Source organism: Cyanistes caeruleus, chromosome 32 (genome assembly GCF_971803275.1).
Source record: "Cyanistes caeruleus chromosome 32, bCyaCae1.hap1.1, whole genome shotgun sequence".
Lineage (NCBI taxonomy): Eukaryota > Metazoa > Chordata > Aves > Passeriformes > Paridae > Cyanistes > Cyanistes caeruleus.
Window position 1 is genome coordinate 2,094,628 of NC_141733.1, and position 18,447 is coordinate 2,113,074.

Here is an 18,447-nt window from a genome sequence, read left to right on the forward strand (position 1 = left end):
GGGTACTGTCCTGTCCCTCTGTCTGGATTCTGGGAATGACACCATCCCTCTGTCCTGCACCTCTGGGCATGGCTCTGTCCTGCATCTCCCTGTGTCACCCTGTCCCTCTGTCCAGAAACTTTGGTCACTGTCCTGTCCTTCGGGGAATGTCACCACCCCTCTGTCCTGCACCACTGGACACTGTCCTGTCCTTCTGTCCCACACCTCTCGGTACTGTCCTGTCCCGGTGTTCCACATTTCTGGGAATGACACCTTTCCCCTGTTCTGGAAGCACCCCTGTCCGTCTGTCCTGCACTTCTGTGTGTCATCCACTCTGTCCCACAGCCGCAGGCAGAGCCCCCCCGCACCCCATCCCTGAGCGGGGCTGTCCCAGCCCGGCTTGTGGCCACCATCCAGCTGTTACCCGGCTTCCCAGATGTGACAGGCTGGTGCAGGATGGGACCGCCCTCTCCCTGTCCCTCTTCCTGTCTCTCTTGCCGGCCCTGTCCCTGCGCTGGCCCACAGCAGCTATTTCCAGCACCCAGAAATATTTGTCCAAGCCGGGGAGGTCTGTGCCCCGTGCCCAGGGTGCCCCTGCCCACCCGGGGGTCGCGGCTGCCCGAGGTGCCCAGCAGGACACGCAGGAAAAGCTGAGTAACAGAGGTGACTTATAAGAATGTCATTATCTATATTCCTGACTCCTACCGCAGGAAAACAGGCTATTTTCATGCTGAAGCAGGAGCAGAATTTAGCAGACAGATAACCCGGCAGGCGGGAGATGCTCGGAGGGTTATTTCGGGCTGTGTTCCTTTCCAGGCGTTTTCCTTGCATTTTGGTATTTTATTCTCCACGCTGGGCTGTGTTTTGACCTTGGCGCGGGCAGCGGGGGCCCCCAGGGTGTTTTTCCCCCCCTCCTCTGAGTCTAAACATCAACTTTTCCACTATCGGCTCCGCGGGATATTTCGGGTGGTGGCAGCGTCATCCCGCAGCCTTTGATGCGGCAGAGCCTCAGGGGCCCCGAGAGGTTCCCGGCTCCGGGGGGGAGCCCAGGCTGGGGGGGGACCCCCGGGACAGGTGGGCACCAGTCTGGGGGTCCCCCAAACACAGAGAGGGAGTTTTTGATGTCCCCAGGTGTGAAGTCAAGGTGCAGGGGGGATGTGTGGACCCTGTGCCCACCCCAGGGATGCCCGTCACAGGGGGATGCCCATCTCGGTGGGAAACCCACCCCCGTGGGATGCCTGTCCCAGAACATCCCCTTCCCAAGGATGCATTCTGGGGATCTGCCCACCCCTTGGGGATGCTTATCCCAGGGCAAAACCCATCTCAGGGCATGTCCTGCCTGCTGCATTCCCATCCTGGTGGGGTGCCCGCTCCAGTGGGAGGACTGTCCCAGGAGGATGCCCGTTCTGATGGGATTCCCTTGCCAGAGGGATGCCAGTCCGGAGGGAAGCCCGTCCCGGAGAGATGCCCATCCCGGGAGGATAGCCCCGCCAGCAGAACACCTGCCAAGCACGGAGCTGCACCCCACCTTTGCCACAGCCTTTCTCTTGTTGTGGTCAGACCCCACGCATGGATGTGGGGCTGTTTGTGGGGCCAGTGGCCGGCTCTGTCCCCTCTGGCCCCTGCCCCGGTAACCCCGGTGCCCTCCCCGGCCCTGCTTTTCCCCCGGAGCCAAGGGGAGCCGTCAGCCCCGGCCGGGAGCGGTGATGAACGATGCTCATTCCCTGTCTGTCGTCTTGTACCTCCCGGGGCCGCTCCCAACGCCCGGCCTCGGCGGCACCAGCCCCACCGCCCCGGCAAATTCCAGCATCGGAGATGCTGCAGTCAAGGTGCCATGGTGATGGGCGCCGCAGCCGTGGGGACGGACATCCCGGCCGGGAGCGGCGGCAGCAATGGCTGGGATGGAGACGGGCACAGCGGGAGAAAGAAGGGGGTCTGCGGGGAGGGGATGGCAGAGAGTGGAAGGAAGGAGGAGAAAGATGGACAGACAGCAGCCGGAGGGGCTGATGGACGTGGAATGGGGTGGTGAGGGGATGGGGAAGTGACGGATGGACAGATGGACATGGGCAGCACATCCCAAAGTTTGGGATAGATTGGTGTCCCCCCACAGCTCATCCCCTTTCCCCCAGCCCCCCCAGACACAAATCGGGGCAGGACTGATAAAAATATATTTTTTATTCTTCTCTAAAGGCTATCAATGACACCTGTAACAAAGCATCATTATTATTAATTATTATTAATTATTATCTTTAATTATAAAAACAGGGCCTGGGGCCAACGAAGCAGGGTGGGGGCGGCGGCACCAAACCGTCCACAATAAATATTTTATTTACAGCAAGAAGGGACCCCGTGGAGCCGGGGGGTGGCCGGGAAGGTGCGTGGCACTGAGCCCACCCGTGGCAGGATGGGGGTCCCTAGGACACATCCATACCCCCACCCATGGGTGCCTTCAATCCAGCCGGGCACCCGTCATGGGGGGTGGGTGGCGCAGACCCCCTCCGGGGCTGGGCAGGGTGGTCCCGGCGCGGGTCACAGGCACTCGTGCAGCACCTGGGTGTTGGTGCAGTTGAGGCAGCTGACATGGCAGCACCAGTGGAAGGTGCAGTTGCAGCGCTCGGTGACGCGCTGGGTGCGCGTGCGGTACCCACGCCCGCAGCACAGCAGCTCACACCCGTCCAGCCCCGGTGAGGAGCTGTTGCAGAACCTCCCGGCCGTGCCTGCTGTGCCCATCTTCCCGCTGTAGGTGCAGAAATTGGGGGATTTTTCGAAGTAGACGAGATCGTGGGGCGAGGGAGGCTTGTGGGCCGGGTTCTCAGGCTCCAAGTGATGCAGCTCCACCCTCGATGCCCGGTTGCTGCCCTTGTTGCCGTAGATGACGCGGGAAGCGCCGTCAAAGCGATCCTTCAGGACGTCGCCCACGGCACGGAAGGTGGGCAGCCGCATCCAGCAGGTGCGCACGGTGCAGGAGCCTGACATGCCGTGGCACTTGCACTCCTGGCGCATCTCTGAGAAGACCGTCTGGAAAAAGGGGGAATTTGGGGCCTTGTGAGCAGCCTGGGACGCCCCTGGGGACCACCGTGCTCCTACACCCCTCGTTACTGCAGGGTCGCATCACGCTCGGACATCGCTTGTCCCAAACACAAGTGCAAAACCCATCTCCAGCTGTTCCCAGCACACACACGGGAACAGGCTGGAGATCTCAGTGGCCACGCTCATCTCTGTGCCCACCTCAGTGCTGCCCACAGCCCCCAGTGCCCTCACCAAGCCCCCAGTGCCCTCACCATTCCCTCCTTGCCCTCACCATTCTCTCATTGCCCTCACCATTCCCCCGTGCCCTCACCATTCCCCCAGTGCCCTCACCATTCCCCCAGTGCCCTCACCAAGCCCCAGTGCCCTCACTGTTCACCCAGTGCCCTCACCATTCTCTCATTGCCCTCACCATTCCCCCAGTGCCCTCACCATTCTCTCATTGCCCTCACCATTCCCCAGTGCCCTCACCATTCCCCCAGTGCCCTCACCATTCCCTCCTTGCCCTCACCATTCCCCAGTGCCCTCACCATTCTCTCATTGCCCTCACCATTCCCCCAGTGCCCTCACCATTCCCCCAGTGCCCTCACCATTCCCCCATGCCCTCACCATTCCCCCAGTGCCCTCACCATTCCCTCAGTGCCCTCACCATTCCCCCATGCCCTCACCATTCTCTCATTGCCCTCACCATTCCCCCAGTGCCCTCACCATTCTCTCATTGCCCTCACCATTCCCCCAGTGCCCTCACCATTCCCTCATTGCCCTCACCATTCCCCAGTGCCCTCACCATTCTCTCATTGCCCTCACCATTCCCCAGTGCCCTCACCATTCCCCCAGTGCCCTCACCATTCCCTCATTGCCCTCACCATTCCCCCATTGCCCTCACCATTCTCTCATTGCCCTCACCATTCCCTCATTGCCCTCACCATTCCCCCAGTGCCCTCACCATTCCCCAGTGCCCTCACCATTCCCCCATTGCCCTCACCATTCCCCCGTGCCCTCACCATTCCCCCGTGCCCTCACCATTCCCTCATTGCCCTCACCATTCCCCCAGTGCCCTCACCATTCCCCCAGTGCCCTCACCATTCCCCCAGTGCCCTCACCATTCCCCAGTGCCCTCACCATTCCCCCAGTGCCCTCACCATTCCCCCAGTGCCCTCACCAAGCCCCCAGTGCCCTCACCATTCCCCCGTGCCCTCACCATTCCCTCATTGCCCTCACCATTCCCCCAGTGCCCTCACCATTCCCCCAGTGCCCTCACCATTCCCCCAGTGCCCTCACCATTCTCTCATTGCCCTCACCATTCCCTCATTGCCCTCACCATTCCCCCAGTGCCCTCACCAAGCCCCCAGTGCCCTCACCATTCCCCCAGTGCCCTCACCATTCCCCAGTGCCCTCACCAAGCCCCCAGTGCCCTCACCATTCCCTCATTGCCCTCACCATTCCCTCATTGCCCTCACCATTCCCTCATTGCCCTCACCATTCCCCCAGTGCCCTCACCATTCCCCCAGTGCCCTCACCATTCCCCAGTGCCCTCACCATTCCCCCAGTGCCCTCACCAAGCCCCCAGTGCCCTCACCATGCGCCCGGCCTCGTTGTTGTGCAGGTTCATGAGGAAACGCAGGTCTCGGCCCTTCTCACTGGAGTCCACAAACTCCCTCCCGAAGAGGCGACCGAAGTCGATGTTGTCACTGCAGCCCCCCCAGTGCCAGTCAGGCCCCCCAGGGCCACGGCGCCGGTAGTCACAGGTGCAGGACTCGATGGACCCCTCCGAGCACGACCGGGCCACTGAGTGTGTCACGCCTGCACTGGTGATGGCAAAGATGAATGCTGTCTCCCGGCAGCCTGTGGAGGGAGCGGGGCCTCAGGATGCTGCTGGGATGGGGAGGGGGTACCCACCGGCACCCCCAACCCTCCATCACGATGGGCTGGTGATGCCCCATGACAAACCAGGGGCGCTTTGATGAGCATCCCAACTCGGGGGTGCGTGGAGGAGTTCTGGGGACCCCTGTGCTGACCCCCAGCCTCACCCCGGTTGACGATTTTGCCGAAGATGTTGGGGCCCTGGGAGGTGGGACAGTTCCAGCGGCGGTTGCGGAACTGCCACTTGCACTCCTTGATGGCTGTCTGGAGGCCGGAGCTGACGCTGTGCAGGATGCCGGGGTTCTGACGGATCAGCTTGCGCTGCTTTCGGCTCAGCAGCTGCAGGCTGGGGTCCAGCACCAGCTGCACGTTCTTGGAGTCTGTCAGCAGGTTGGTGGACGAGGCCACGTTGATGATGCCCCTGTGGGCACAGGTGGGGATGGTGACCACTAGCAGGGGGTCCCCAGCGCCTCCCTCCTCACCTCAACCTCCCTGCAGGCTCCTCCATGTGACCGCAGCATCTTCCTCCCTGGTACCCCCGTAGGGATCCCAAACGGGGGTCGCAGCCCTGTGTCCCCCCCACGCCCCGTCCCTGGGTACGGGGCAGTCTCCGCTGTGCCCGTGCCAGCCCCGCCCTCCCGCCTCACCACCCCGGTGCCGGTACCGGTGCCGGTGCTGTCCGACTCACCACCACCGCCCGCTGTTGTTCACTGCCAGCGTGTTGGAGAGGGAGGAGAGGGCCAGAGCCCAGAGTGCCCGGAGCGCCAGCCCCAGCGCGGCGGCGCGCATGGCTCCGGCCCCGGGAGCCCCGGCAGAGTGCGCGGGCGAGCGGCCGTCCCGGTATTTATGGTGCCGCAGAGCCCCCGACCCGGCCGCTACATCCACGCGTGTTTCCGGACGCGCGGGGCGGCTCCGAGATGAGGACGGCCGCGGGGGGACGCGGGGAGCGCCGGGCGGGCGGGCGGGCCGGCACCGCCACCGGGCTGCAGCCGGTGGCCGGGGCGCGGCGTCGGGGGTGCGGTGCCCAGCGCACACTGACCCGGCCCTGGAGCGCGGCGTCGGGCGCTCCGTTCGCGGTGCCGGTGCTGGGGACCCGGTGCTCTGTGCCCGGTGCTCGGCACTCTGTGCGCGGTACCCGGTGTCGGTACCGGTGCTGGTTCTCGGCGGTCCGTGCGCGGTACTCGGTGCCGGTGGTCCGTACCGGCAGCTCTCCGGGGAGCCGGCACGGCTGGACTCGGCTCGGTGCGGCGGGTGCACAGCGCTCAGCACCCGGGAGCATCTTCCAGCCCCTTCCCTCTTATAGGGGCGGCGCGGAGGGTCCCCGTGGGCCGGTCCCGCCGCGCGGGGCCTCCCCGCGTCCTCGCCCTAACAATGGGGAGCGGCGGAGCTGCGGCATCTCTTACGGGGCGGCGGGAGCGGCGGCGCCGGGGCTGTCCGTCACGGCCCGGATTAGCCCGGCGGGTGGCTGCGCCCCGGCCCCGTGCCCAGAGCTCCCGGCTGCCGCCCCCCGCCTTCCCCGCGTCCCGCGCACACGTTCTACAGGCACCGGCACCGGCACCGGCGGGGGGAGCCCGGCACGGCCCGCGACAGCTCCCGGCGCAAGGAGGAGCCGGTCCCGGAACAACCTGGGACGGCCCCGGACGGCTCCGGGCGCACGGAGCGAGCGGGGAACGGGGATAGCCCGGGGTGTCCCGGGACAGCCCGGGGTGCACAGGGTCAGGAGTGACGGGATCTCCCGGGACAGTCCCGGGCGCACGGGGGAGGCAGAGTTCCGTGACAACCCAGGGCGCACGGAGACCACAGTCCCGGGAAAGCCCGGGGACACCGTCCTGGGACCACCGGCTTTCCGGGGGACACGACGTGCAGTCCCCAGGGACTTGGACCGTCGAGGCTGAGTCGGCGCCCCTCCGGAGCCCACGGAACCTTCTCCCGTTCTAGTCCGTGCTCAGCGGGACGGGGCTACAGCCTCTTCCAGCCGCTCGAGCCCGGGCTGTCCCGGGCTGTCCCGGGCTGTCCCGGCGGCACCCCGGACCCCCGTGCCCGTGGACACCCACGGTGTCTACAACCCGCGTGGGCGCGGCACGGCCCCGCACGGCTCCCGCTGCCCCGGAGCGCCCAGTCTGGGCCGGTACCAGGTGTCGGAGGTAGGGATGGACCGGGGGGTGGAGGGATCGAGGGATGTGGGATAGAAGGAAGAGCAGGGGGTGCTCGGATGCTGGCGGGGGGAGAACTGCCGTGCCCACGGCCAGAACACGGGCACGCAGGGCTGCTGCTGGCCCGGTCTCGGTTTGGGTACGACTCTCCCCGTCATCCCCCGCCCGAGCCGGTTGTTGGTGGGTGTGAAACCCCCAGTGCGGGGCCCGACGGGCCGGGGGGGCCTGAGCTGAGTCCCCCGTTGGGGCGGGAACCGGGGGGGGTAATCCCCCCGCCGCGGTTTCCCCGGACCAGTCATGCGGGGCCGGATTAGCCCCGCTCGCCCGTCACGGCCCGGGGCCGCCGCTCACCAGTTTAATTCAAGGATGGACAAAGCCCGGGACGGCGGCAGGGGTGGGGGGCTCGCACCGGCACCCACCCGCACCCCTTCCCCCGGCCCGGGAGGAGCCCAGGGCCGAGCCGGGGTCTGCTCCAGCACGGCGCTCCCGCCCCCCCGCCCCGGTTCCCGGCCGGGCCGGGCCGTGTCCACGCCCTCGGGCCTCCGCCCCGTCGGGGCTCCCGGGGCTGAGGTCAGCGGCCGCGGGGAGGCCCCGGGGCGCGGCTGGGAGGGCCCTGCCCGGGGCTGTGCCACCAGCGGCGGGGCGCAACCACGGCCCTCGCCTCCCCCGCTCCATCCCGGGACCCTCCGGCCCTCGCACTCCCTGCCCGCTGCCCCGAGCCCCCGTTCCCCCCATCCCCTCTGCTGCAGCCCACGGCGGCCCGGTGCTCGGGATCCCCCCCAGTCCTGGGGTGCCGCTGGAATAGCTCCCGCAGCCGTCGGGGCTGTCGGTGCTGCCCGGCGCCCCCAGGGTGGCCGCCGGTACCTGCCTGGGAGCGGGGGGCATCCATCCCGTCCCGCGGCACGGAGCAGGGACAGACAGACTGACAACGGGGACAGACAGACGTGGAAACACCCGCGGATCCCCCGCGCCCCGTCCCGGCCCCTGCCCTGCCTGCGAGCACCGGGGCGGCCTCCGTACCGGCGGTATCGGCACGGTGCGGAGCGCTCCGCCCGTGACGGTGTTGGGGTCCCCGTCCCCCGTGAATCACAGGGACCCCCCCCCGGCCGGGACTCTGCCTCCCCGGGGCTCACGGCGCGGGGGGGAAGAAGCGGGACCCCGCTCTCCCCGTATCCCCATCCCGCCCCGCCGGTGCAGCTCCCCTTCGGACGAGGCTCTGTCCCCCCGGTGCGGGTCCCGGTGCCCCCAGGAACGGGCTCATGGCGGGGGGGGGGGACACACGGGGACTCCCCCTCACAGCGCCCCCCCCGCACTGCTGCAGCCGTTGCCATGGTAACGCCTCGTGGCTCTCGCGATTGCCCCCCCCCCCTCCCCCCCCCCGCCGCTCCCCGCGCGCGCCCCCGGTCCCGGGGGGGGTTGCGGGAAGCGGTGCGGGGCGGCGGGGGGGGGGGGGCACCGGGCGCTCTCGCGAGATCGGCGCGATCGGGGCCTCCGCTTCCGGCGGCGGGAGCGGTGCAGAGTCAGCGGCGGCGGGGGCGGAACCGGCACCGGCACCAGGTGCGGGGGGCCGCACCGCTCGGGGATGCGGGGCGCGGGCATCGCCGTGGGGTGCGCGGGGCGACGCGGGGGGGTCGGCACCGCAGCGGCGCGGGGGGGCTGCAGCGCGTTCCGGGGTGCCCGGTGCGGCGGGGGCGCGGAGCCCCGGCGGGTAGGGGGTCGTACCGGGGGCGGGGGGGGGGAGATGCGGTGCGGTGCGGCGGGGGCGGGGGGCAATGCGCAAGGCGGGGGCGGCGCAGTGCGGGGTGGAGAGGCGGTGGTTTGGGGGCGCGCTGCGATGGAGGGGTGGTAAAGAGGGGAAACGGCGAATTCGGGGGGCGCGGGGGCTGCAGACGCTCGGGGGGAAAGGGGCGCGCTGTGGTGCGGGGGAGGCGATGGGGGCCTCCCCCTCCGGCGGTGATCGGGGCATCGTGTGGAGGCTGGGGGTGCAGAGGAGGGGTCGGGGCCGGGAGAGCTCTGCTCCCCTCCAGGAGGGAGACAGCCCTGCCTCAGTTTCCCCCGGCGCAGCATCCTGGGCTGTCCTTTTGCAGGATCCCCATCTTTGCAGCCCCCAATATCGAGCTGCACACAGAGACACCCCCATGCGGTGCGCGGCCCCCTCCCCAGCCCCTTGCCTGGGCTCCCCCAAGCCCTGCATTCCCCCTGGGACATGAGGATCCCTGATCCCTGAAGCCCCCCCCAAGCACGGGGGACCCCTCAGCCCCACCCCTGCAGATTTCAGGGCCTCCCCCAGCCTGCCCCATGCCCCCGCAGGATCCGGCCTCGGAGCCAGCGCCGCCGTCACCATGGGCAACATCTTCGGGAACCTGCTGAAGAGCCTGATTGGGAAGAAGGAGATGCGGATCCTGATGGTGGGGCTGGACGCTGCTGGGAAGACCACCATCCTCTACAAGCTCAAACTGGGGGAGATCGTCACCACCATCCCCACCATCGGTGGGTGGGGTTGGGGGGGCACTGAGCAGAGACCGCTCCCCATCAGGGCTCCTTTGAAGGGGCTGGTGGCTCCCCGTGCCTCAGTTTCCCTCCGCTGTCGCTCCCCGCAGGCTTCAACGTTGAGACAGTGGAGTACAAGAACATCAGCTTCACTGTGTGGGATGTGGGTGGGCAGGACAAGATCCGGCCCCTCTGGAGGCATTACTTCCAAAACACCCAGGGTAGGTGTCTCAGGGGGCACCGTGGGGGGACCTGGGGAGCAGGGTGGCCACAGAGAGCCCTTCAGTGTCCGCTCCTCTCCCCAGGGCTGATCTTCGTGGTGGACAGCAATGACCGGGAGCGGGTGAACGAGGCGCGGGAGGAGCTGATGCGGATGCTGGCGGAGGATGAGCTGCGGGACGCCGTCCTCCTCGTCTTCGCCAACAAGCAGGTGGGTCTGGGGGCGGGGAGGGCCCCGTGGTGGGACTGAGACATCCCCAGGGTGGCAGGGCAGCTGTTGCTGTAGGACTTCCTCTGGCATCAAGGCTGGTGTCAAAGAGGCTGTGTGACAGAACCAGCCCCTTCCCTGTGGCATGAGGGGTGGTGGAAGCCCCCAGGACCATCCCCATGACACCAGGGCTGGTCTTTAACTCGCCCTCTGGGCATCCCTGTGGTGTCAGGGCTGGTGCCTCACATCCCCATGGCAGATTCCTGCTCCATCCTGTAGCATCAGGGCTCATGATGGTCCCCTGTGGCAGAGTTGTGCCCACCCCCATGGCATCAGGGCTGGCGCCAGCCCCCGTGGAGGGGTCAGATCCATTCCTGCAGCGTCAGGCCCCTGTGTGACCTCCCTTGTCTGCTCCAGGACCTGCCCAATGCCATGAACGCAGCGGAGATCACGGACAAGCTGGGGCTGCACTCCCTGCGCCACCGTAACTGGTACATCCAGGCCACCTGTGCCACCAGCGGGGATGGGCTCTACGAGGGCCTCGACTGGCTCGCCAATCAGCTCAAGAACAAGAAGTGAGGGGGGGTCCCCCTGTGCCCCCCCGGCCCCCCTGGGCCACGCCAGGGCCCCCCCCGGCCGCCCCCTCCCCGCCCCGGTTGGGTTTTGCTTTCTTCTGGCACCGGTTGCTGTGGGGTTTTTCGCCTTTTTTGGGGTCCCCCTGGTTCCCCTCGGATCTCGTGTGTGCGTGCGTGGAATTAGAGCTCTATATAACGCCCGGGGGGGCAGGGGCAGAGCCCCGGGAGGGTGGGATGGGGGCTGGGGGGCCGCCTCGGCACTGCCCTGCCCAGGGGGGCCGGGGACACCCTGTCCCCATGCATGTCCCTGTACCCCTCGCCTTCCTCTGGACCAAATGTGGGGACAGCAGGGCCATGGGGGGGATTTGGGACTACACACCTCCCCCTCCCTCCCAGCACCCCCTCCCGGCCCCGTGTGCCCCCCCTGGGCGTCCCACACGTCCCCGGCCCCCCCATGTCACTTCGAGGCAGGTCTCCTCCCCGCAGCGTGACCCCCGCAGAGGGGGGGGCGTGGGGCTGCCAGGACCCCTGTGGTCCCCCTGGCCATGCCCCCCACCCCATCCTGGCCGCCTGCCCCCCACCCCATGCCAGCATAGTGATTGTATGTCCCTGCCCCTCACGGACAGATGGTGTCCCCCCAGCCCAGCCCGTACTGTGCCCCCCTCCCCAGCACCGTATTTATACCCCTGGTCTGTGCTTGGTGTGACGTGTCGCTGCGGCTCTGCCCTGTCCAGGGACGTGTGTTCTCAGCCCCCCCTCCCAGCCCCCTGCGCCTGAGACGGTGGGTGACCTCCCCTGACCCCCCCTTGGATATTAAACATGTTTTATGTAGCGCTGCCCCTCGTCTCTTCTTCCGCAGCCCCCCCAGCGTGGGGGTCCCGCGGAGGGGACGGTGATGGACAGCTCCGGGCTGGCTTTAATTAGAAAGAGCTTAACGGAGTGGGGGGGGTGAGGTGGGGCTGGCAGGGGGCAAGGGGGGCTCCCCCCTTCCCAGGCTCATCTTTAGGGGAATATTGGATGAAATGGTAAATCCCATTAGCGCTAATCCCAGCTGGGGCGTGGGGACAGTGTCAGCGCTGGGATGGGCGCGAGTGGGACTTGGCCCCCCCGCCCACCACCCCTACCCCATGTCACCCCCCCCCCGCACGGGTTAACGGGGATGAGTCGCATTTGGGGCCAGCGCTGCCATCCCATGGCCGTGTCCCCTCTGGATTGGTGGCTGGGGGCTGTTGGCCGTGTCAGTGCCACCAGGGTGATGTGCCAGGAGCTGCAGAGCCAGCGCCAGGGCCTGGGGTGGGGGTGACCGGCGCTCCCGAGTGGGCTGGGACCCCTGGAAATGATACTGGGGGGATGAGCGGGGCTCTGGGAGCCGCACTGGGGGGCTGCAGTGTGCATGACCGGGACTCCCCCGGTGGGTGGGTGGGAGCAGCGGAGCCGGCACCGACGCGTTCCCACCGGCTGGACCGGCGGCTTTGTGTGGCGAGGGCTGACCCGGCGCCCCTAATCCCATTAGCGCCCCGGGCCCAGCCGCCAGCCCGGCTTCCCCACCTCTCGGCAACCGAGGCTGGTATGTGGGTGCGCCGGTGGGGCCAGCGTGCCGATGCCGTCGTCCGGGAGCTGCACCGTGGTCACCGTCGTGGGGCTGCACCGGGGCCGGTGACACCAGTGCCGGCAATGAGGCCATCCCCCGGGAGATCCCGCCGTGTGCCGGTGTGACCCCGCCAGACCGGGGGGGATTCCCTGTGTTCCCAGCTCTGCCCTAAGGGCTGGGTATCCCCAGGACGGGGGATCTGGGGCAGGTTCCGTCCCACCGGGTTCCAGCCGGCCGGCGAGGCCCGCAGCCCGGGCTCGGGGCTCGGCTTCCCTTGTCTTGCACAGCCGGCGCTGGAAGAGCTGCAGAAGTGCGGGGAGAGGGAGTGACCTGCACCCGTGGGGTGCTGGAGAAGGGTTCTGGACTCGGGGAGGGGTCCTGGCCCCCGGTCGGTGCCGGTTTCCCCGGGCTGTGCTGCCGCCTGCTGGCACCGGCGGCGCCAGGACACCGGGGGCTGCACCCAACGGGTGCCTGGGACGCGACCCCCGGCCCGTTCCCCCGCCCAGACCCTCCGCCTTGACCCCCACTCTGACCCTCACCCGGACCCCCGCTCGGTGTGGGCCGAAGCCGCCGGGCCGGTCCCCGGGCAGGGGCGGACGCAGCTGCGGGCCGGGGTCCGCACGGAGCGCAGGGGCCCGCGTGGCACCGGGCACCGAGGCCGGTCCTGAGCATCCTCCTGTCCCCAACTCCGCGGCGGCCCGGAGTAGCTGCGGGTGCCCGTCCCGGGGCCGGTCTCGGTGTGGGGGCGGGCCCGGGGCGGGGCCCGAGGTGGGGGGCGGTCCCGGTCCCGGTGTCCGTTCCTCCGCCGCCAGCCCGGCCATGCCGTTCCCCGCCGCGCTGCTGTTCCTGGCACTGCTGCTGCCGCCGCCGCCGCTCTCCCGCGCCGCCGAGAGCGAAACCGAAACCGGCGCCCGAGAGCTACGGCTGGAAACGATCGTGAGCCCGGGGGGGACGGGGGAACCGGGACTGCGCGGAAGGCACCGGGAACCGGGGAGCCACGCGGCCCCCTTGGGCAGGGAGCTGAGACCGGGGCGGGACCGCCAGGGAACGGCGGCACCGGCGGGACGGTGCTGCTCGGGGGGCACCGGGGAGTCCGGCCTGGGCACGGGGCGGGGGGGGAGGCACCGGGAGGCCCGGGCTGCAGTGGGGGCGAGCCACGGGGCACCGGGAGGAGCAGGCTGCGATGGGAGGGCACCGGGAGGACCGGGCTGTGGCGGAGGAACGCGGCGCACCGAGGACAGGGGGCTCGGGTGGGGGACCGGCTCTCGGAGCGCTCGGGGGACCCGTGGGCACGGGGGCTGCGTGGACCCCGAGGCGAGGGGGCCCCGTCCCGGCTCCCCGTGACCTCCCCGTTGCAGGTGCCCCCTCCCGAGGGCTGCACGGAGCTGTCGGCGCCGGGGGACACGGTGCACATCCACTACACGGTGCGGGCGGGAGGAACACGTCAGCACTGCGCTCCGGCGGGCGGGGCGGGGGGCACCGGCACCGGCACCGGCGGGGGCCCTCAGCCGGCACCGGGGCGGTACCGGGGGTGGTACCAGGGTGGGCAGTGGGGCGGTATCGGGGTGGGAAGTACCGGGATGGTGCCGCGGTGGAACCGGAGGGAGCGCAGGGGTGGTACCGGGCTGGGCATGAGGACGGCCCTGGGCTGGACGAGGGGGTGGTGCCGTAGCGCCACCGAGACCGGCACAGGGGCAGCCCCAGGGTGGGCTCTGGGTGGCACAGGGGTGACACTGGGGCTGCCGTGGGACAGCCATGGCATGGCTGGCACGGGGATCAGCCCGAGGATTACCTTGGGAGGGCGCTGGGAGCGGTGAGGGTGTCCCAGAGTGACACGGAGTGTAGCGGGACTGGGATCAGCCCAGGGATGGCACAGAGGGGCCACAGGGACTGGGATCAGCTCCAGAGCAGCACTGGGAGCACGCTGGCAGCCACACAAAGTGCCAGGGCTGTGTCCCCAGGCGTGACCTGGCCATGCCCCCACAGGGCAGCCTGGAGGATGGCCGGATCATCGACTCCTCACTGAGCCGGGATCCCCTCCAGGTGGAGCTGGGCAAGCACCAAGTCATTCCCGGTGAGTGAGGGGCTCGGGGGTCTGGGGGTAACCAGGGTAATCCCGACCAGCCCCATTCACCCTTGCCCCACTCTGTTACAGGTTTGGAGCAGAGTCTGCTGGACATGTGTGTGGGGTAAGTGCGGAGGGGGACACGGGGGTGGGCAGTGTCCCCCCGCAGTGTCCCCACCACGATTTGTGGCACCAATGCTCTCACTGTGGCAGGGAGAAGCGCAGAGCCATCATCCCCCCTCACTTAGCCTACGGCAAGCGGGGCTCCCCGCCCACCATCCCAGGTGAGCGCAGCCCCCAGGGTGCCCGTGGGGTCTCTGAGGGGTCCCCGCTCAGGCTGTGCCCCCCTCGCAGGTGACGCTGTGCTGCGGTTCGAGGTGGAGCTGGTGGGGCTGTCCCGGGCCAGTTACTGGCAGAAGATGGTGAACGAGGTGGTGCCACTGCTGTGCCTGGGGCTGGTGCCGGCACTGCTGGGGCTCATTGGCTTCCACCTGTACCGCAAGGCCAGCAGCCCCAAGCTCTCCAAGAAAAAGCAGAAGGAGGAGAAGAGAAACAAAGCCAAAAAGAAATAAAACCTTCCTCTTGGCATCTGTGGCTGCTCCGTGGCTGCTCTTCCTGAGACAGAGATGGGCACAGAGCAGTGGGAAGGGGCTGTGCACCCATCAGGTCCCTGCCTGCTCCAGGGCCTCGATGGGTCGTGTCAGACCTGAGCGGGAGGTGACAGACTCAATGAATCCCAGAAATAAGATCCTGGAGCACATTTTCAGGCAGTTTTGCTTTATTAAGGCTTATCCAGGCAGTGACAGTCCCTGGAGTCCCCGAACACCAGGCAGGTCCCTGGTCTGCCAGGGAGTTTCAGCTGGAGCTGGTGGAGCCAGGAATGGGGTCCCGGTGGTTGACCCCTCCCCAGAGGCTCTTGGGGTGCTCCGTGCCCGGTGTCCCTGAGTGTGGCTTCCCCACCATGTGGGGCTCATTTCTTGGGATGTGGCTTTTGCTTGATGGTGAGGATGGGGTGGGGGTTTCTGGGCACCTTCTGGCTGACTGCAGCCCCTGACAGGTACTGCTGCAGCAGCTTACGCAGGTGCTGGTTCCTGTTTGCCAGGGCTGCCCGCGCCTGCTCCAGCGCCTTCTCCTCCAGCTTCGCCTTGTTGAACCTCTGCCAGAACCGCTCCAGCCCCATGTAGTCCTTCATGGCCTGGGGCGAGAGTTTGGGGTCTCCAGCCTGCCCAGCACCAGCTGGGTGATCCCCAGGGCCGAATCACAGCCCTCGTTCCCTGTGGACTGCGGTGGTGCCTCCTCACCCGTGCCAGAGGCTCAGTGGGGGTCTCCTCCAGGACCCTGAGGGCCTTTTGCTGCTCTGACTCAGACAGTGAGGAGGGGTAGAAGGGCAGCACCTTCTCCTCCTCTGTCTCCAGCCTGCGGCACATCTCAGCCAGGCGCAGGATGCGTTGGGCCTGGGGGGACACGCCAGGAAGGGCAGGTGGGAAGGGACAGCAGGACACTGGGCCCCCACATCCCCACTCAGCACTGCCCAACTCACCTTCTCCACCACCTGCTGCAGCACCTTGAGGGTGGCACTGCACTGGCAGGTGAGCGTCACCAGGTGGGTGTGAGCTGTGGCCCCGGCCTGGCTGATCTGAGCCCGGAGCTTCTGGAGCTTCTGGAGGGCGTGATCCTTATCCTCCTGGATGTGCTGGCACTGCTTCTCGCTCTCCTGCAGGTGAGCCGCCATCTGCTCCTTCGTGGCTGTAACCAAGTCCTGGTGAAACAGCAGGTTGGGTATTGGAGAAAATTCCTTCTTGGAAAGGGTGGCCCAGCATTGAAATGGGCTGCTCGGGGCAGTGGTGGAGGCACCATCCCTGGAAGTGCTCAAAAACCACATGGATGGAGCTCCTGGGGACGTGGTTTAGTGGTGGCCTTGGCAGTGCTGAGAGAACGGTTGGACTTGATGGTGTTAAAGACTTTTCCAACCTCAATAATTCCATGATTATATGGAAAAACAGTGGGGGATGCGGGTGACCCCACTCCCACAACCACCCAGCACCCTGCTGAAACCTGGAGCTTCTGCAGCTTCTCGGCCTGTACATCAATCTCCCGGGAACTCTTCTCACATTTCCTTTTCAGCTCATCGAACTCCACCTTCTTCCTCTCCGTGCTCTGGGCGTAGCTCCGCCGGGCGCTCTGGATCTGGTCCCACAGCCCCTCCAGCCTGGCCACGAGCTGCAGCCGGCTGTACTGCTGGTCCTGCCAGCACTGGGGACACACGGGTTACACCCCAAACCTCCCTTGCCAGCCCTAAAAGCCCCTCGATGCTCCCTTGTGCCCCCTGCCTTGTTTTTGATGTCGTCCCGGGCGCTCTGGAAGTTCAGCAGGGCCTCGTGGTCATTCCTGGCGTGATCCTGCTCCGTGGCCAGCGCCATGTCCTGCAGGCAGCAGCTTTCCCACTCTTGTTGCTTCAGAATGGCCCTTCTGCGGGGACACATGGCAGGGCAAAGGGCTTTCCTCCCTGTCAGAGAGGCTGCAGGGATCCCTGTGGGGCCAGGGGAGGCTCAAACCCATCCCAGGAGAGCCCATGGGTGCCACTGCTGCCCCATTGCCCTTCTCCCCCTGAAATTCCACACCTCTCAGCCTCAAACTCGGCCTCCAGGGCGCCCACCTGGGCATTAAACCCTTCTTCCAGGTAGCCCAGGCGGCAGCGCTGGAGGTGCAGCAGTTGGTCCATGAGGTGCAGGTGGCTGCTCAGCGCTCGGTTCTGCTGCTCCTCTGCCTCCTCCAGGTCCCTGACCAGCGTCTGGGGAGGTTTTGGGGGGTCATGGGTGTTCCCTGGCACCCTCCCACCCTGCCAGCCCTGCAGCCACCTCAATGACGCCATCCTTGCAGTCCATGACCCGTGTGAAGGTCTGACTGAGGATCTCGATGTCCTGGCGCAGCTCTTGGTCCTTGGTCTTGCGCTGGGCCAAGCGCCAGAGCGTGCGGACCTTGTGGAGACCCCACATGCTGCTCTGCTCCTCACGGGACAACTTCTCCTGTGGAGGGGCCGCGGGAGGTGGGAAAGGGGCAGGAGTGGAGCTGGGGCTGCCACTGGTGCCAGGGGGTGCAGCAGAACAGGGGCAGCACCAGCCCTGGTGGGGATGGTGGTGGCATTTGCTGGGGAAAGGTGGTTTGGGGAGTTTGGAGGCGATCAGGGGAGGCTGCAGTGGGGTCCCAGACCTGCAGGAAGCGAGTGAGCAGCTCCCGCTTGGTTTTGGCCGCCTCCTCCTCAGCCAGCGCTTGTTTCTGCATCAGCAGCAGCTCGGCCTCGGCCGCCATGGGGGCAGTGGAACGGGGCCCCGCCATGGCTGGACAAGGGGATACGGCAGAAGGGGTTGGGTGATGCCCGGGGTCTGTGTGGCAGCCCCTCCACAGCCCCCCCAAGGCCCGTTCCTCCTGCCCATTTCCACCTCCTGCTCCAGCCCCCCTCACACCATGGGGTACCCCCACACGCCATAACCTTCTGCCCACCCCCATCTCCCTCCTCAGGCTCCCCCAGGCCCGTTTCCTTGCTCACCCCTAACTCCCCCTCCACTCGGGAGTACCCCCAGACCCCACCAACCCCTGCTCATCCCCATCTCCCAGTGACCCCCCCTCCACTCGGGAGTACCCCCAGACCCCACCAACCCCTGCTCATCCCCATCTCCCCCTCCAGTGACCCTCCCTCCACCTCGGAGTACCCCCAGACCCCACCAACCCCTGCTCATCCCCATCTCCCCCTCCAGTGACCCCCCCTCCACTCGGGAGTACCCCCAGACCCCACCAACCCCTGCTCATCCCCATCTCCCCCTCCAGTGACCCCCCCTCCACTCGGGAGTACCCCCAGACCCCACCAACCCCTGCTCATCCCCATCTCTCCCTCCAGTGATCCCCCCCAGCCCCGTTTCCCATCTCCCTCCCCAGGCCTCCCCCAAGGACCATTTCCCGCTGCCCATCCCCATCTCCAGGGCCCTCCCAGGCTCACCCCCCCACCTCCCAAGCTCCCCCAGCGCCCACCACCCCCTTCCCACCCCCATCTTCTCCTTTGGGGTGTCCCACCCCCCTTTGGGGTCCCTGTCCCGGTACCGGTCCCGCTCCCGCGTCCCTCCGGTCTCCCGGCAACGGCCGCTTCTGGCCGGGGGCGGGGCCTCGGCGGCACTTCCGCCCTGACCCGCACGGGCGCCCCCTGGCGGGCAAGAGCGCGCTCGCACCCCCACGGGGCGGGTCCCGCCGGTTCCGCCTCTCCGCTATTGGCCGGCGCTCCGGGA

The 18,447-nt window shown here is 67.6% G+C and overlaps 4 protein-coding genes across 5 annotated transcripts; 2 read left to right on the forward strand and 2 right to left on the reverse strand.

The window, feature by feature from the left end:
* Positions 1 to 2,164: 2,164 nt before the first annotated feature.
* Positions 2,165 to 5,757, reverse strand: WNT1 (Wnt family member 1). The gene is made up of 4 exons (XM_086870371.1): positions 5,558 to 5,757; positions 5,037 to 5,290; positions 4,586 to 4,851; positions 2,165 to 2,997 (listed from the first exon to the last, which is right to left on the reverse strand). The coding sequence occupies exons 1-4, from the start codon at positions 5,656 to 5,658 to the stop codon at positions 2,509 to 2,511; spliced, it is 1,110 nt and encodes a 369-aa protein (XP_086726497.1). The 5' UTR covers positions 5,659 to 5,757; the 3' UTR covers positions 2,165 to 2,508.
* Positions 5,758 to 8,477: 2,720 nt separating this feature from the next.
* Positions 8,478 to 11,345, forward strand: ARF3 (ARF GTPase 3). Of its 2 annotated transcripts, XM_086870370.1 has the most exons (5): positions 8,478 to 8,579; positions 9,333 to 9,512; positions 9,623 to 9,733; positions 9,818 to 9,942; positions 10,357 to 11,345. In XM_086870370.1, the coding sequence occupies exons 2-5, from the start codon at positions 9,365 to 9,367 to the stop codon at positions 10,516 to 10,518; spliced, it is 546 nt and encodes a 181-aa protein (XP_086726496.1). In that variant the 5' UTR covers positions 8,478 to 8,579; positions 9,333 to 9,364; the 3' UTR covers positions 10,519 to 11,345. The 2 variants fall into 2 exon arrangements, with proteins under 2 accessions (XP_086726496.1, XP_086726495.1); XM_086870369.1 differs by having other exon boundaries at positions 9,623 to 9,942.
* Positions 11,346 to 12,869: 1,524 nt separating this feature from the next.
* On the forward strand, positions 12,870 to 14,762 carry FKBP11 (FKBP prolyl isomerase 11). Its single transcript, XM_086870375.1, has 6 exons — positions 12,870 to 13,041; positions 13,464 to 13,529; positions 14,092 to 14,179; positions 14,261 to 14,294; positions 14,384 to 14,454; positions 14,525 to 14,762. The coding sequence occupies exons 1-6, from the start codon at positions 12,925 to 12,927 to the stop codon at positions 14,740 to 14,742; spliced, it is 594 nt and encodes a 197-aa protein (XP_086726501.1). The 5' UTR covers positions 12,870 to 12,924; the 3' UTR covers positions 14,743 to 14,762.
* Positions 14,763 to 14,930: 168 nt separating this feature from the next.
* On the reverse strand, positions 14,931 to 18,388 carry DRC2 (dynein regulatory complex subunit 2). Its single transcript, XM_086870320.1, has 9 exons — positions 18,266 to 18,388; positions 17,381 to 17,508; positions 17,029 to 17,196; positions 16,792 to 16,961; positions 16,501 to 16,639; positions 16,226 to 16,423; positions 15,711 to 15,929; positions 15,472 to 15,624; positions 14,931 to 15,365 (listed from the first exon to the last, which is right to left on the reverse strand). The coding sequence occupies exons 2-9, from the start codon at positions 17,504 to 17,506 to the stop codon at positions 15,141 to 15,143; spliced, it is 1,398 nt and encodes a 465-aa protein (XP_086726446.1). The 5' UTR covers positions 17,507 to 17,508; positions 18,266 to 18,388; the 3' UTR covers positions 14,931 to 15,140.
* Between the last annotated feature and the right edge of the window lie 59 nt (positions 18,389 to 18,447).

Excerpts from the sequence above, each read along its gene's own strand:
- WNT1 (XM_086870371.1), bottom strand. The coding sequence starts at position 5,658 with ATGCGCGCCGCCGCGCTGGGGCTGGCGCTCCGGGCACTCTGGGCTCTG. Across the intron at positions 4,852-5,036 it reads CGGCAAAATCGTCAACCGGG|GCTGCCGGGAGACAGCATTC; the intron begins GTGAGGCTGGGG and ends CTCCCTCCACAG. Across the intron at positions 2,998-4,585 it reads ACAACGAGGCCGGGCGCATG|ACGGTCTTCTCAGAGATGCG; the intron begins GTGAGGGCACTG and ends CCCTTTTTCCAG.
- ARF3 (XM_086870369.1), top strand. The coding sequence starts at position 9,365 with ATGGGCAACATCTTCGGGAACCTGCTGAAGAGCCTGATTGGGAAGAAG. Across the intron at positions 9,513-9,622 it reads CACCACCATCCCCACCATCG|GCTTCAACGTTGAGACAGTG; the intron begins GTGGGTGGGGTT and ends CGCTCCCCGCAG. Across the intron at positions 9,943-10,356 it reads TCGTCTTCGCCAACAAGCAG|GACCTGCCCAATGCCATGAA; the intron begins GTGGGTCTGGGG and ends TGTCTGCTCCAG.
- FKBP11 (XM_086870375.1), top strand. The coding sequence starts at position 12,925 with ATGCCGTTCCCCGCCGCGCTGCTGTTCCTGGCACTGCTGCTGCCGCCG. Across the intron at positions 13,530-14,091 it reads CGGTGCACATCCACTACACG|GGCAGCCTGGAGGATGGCCG; the intron begins GTGCGGGCGGGA and ends ATGCCCCCACAG. Across the intron at positions 14,295-14,383 it reads CTGCTGGACATGTGTGTGGG|GGAGAAGCGCAGAGCCATCA; the intron begins GTAAGTGCGGAG and ends TCACTGTGGCAG.
- DRC2 (XM_086870320.1), bottom strand. The coding sequence starts at position 17,506 with ATGGCGGGGCCCCGTTCCACTGCCCCCATGGCGGCCGAGGCCGAGCTG. Across the intron at positions 15,930-16,225 it reads AGAAGCTGCAGAAGCTCCAG|GACTTGGTTACAGCCACGAA; the intron begins GTTTCAGCAGGG and ends CTGTTTCACCAG. Across the intron at positions 15,625-15,710 it reads TGCAGCAGGTGGTGGAGAAG|GCCCAACGCATCCTGCGCCT; the intron begins GTGAGTTGGGCA and ends GTGTCCCCCCAG.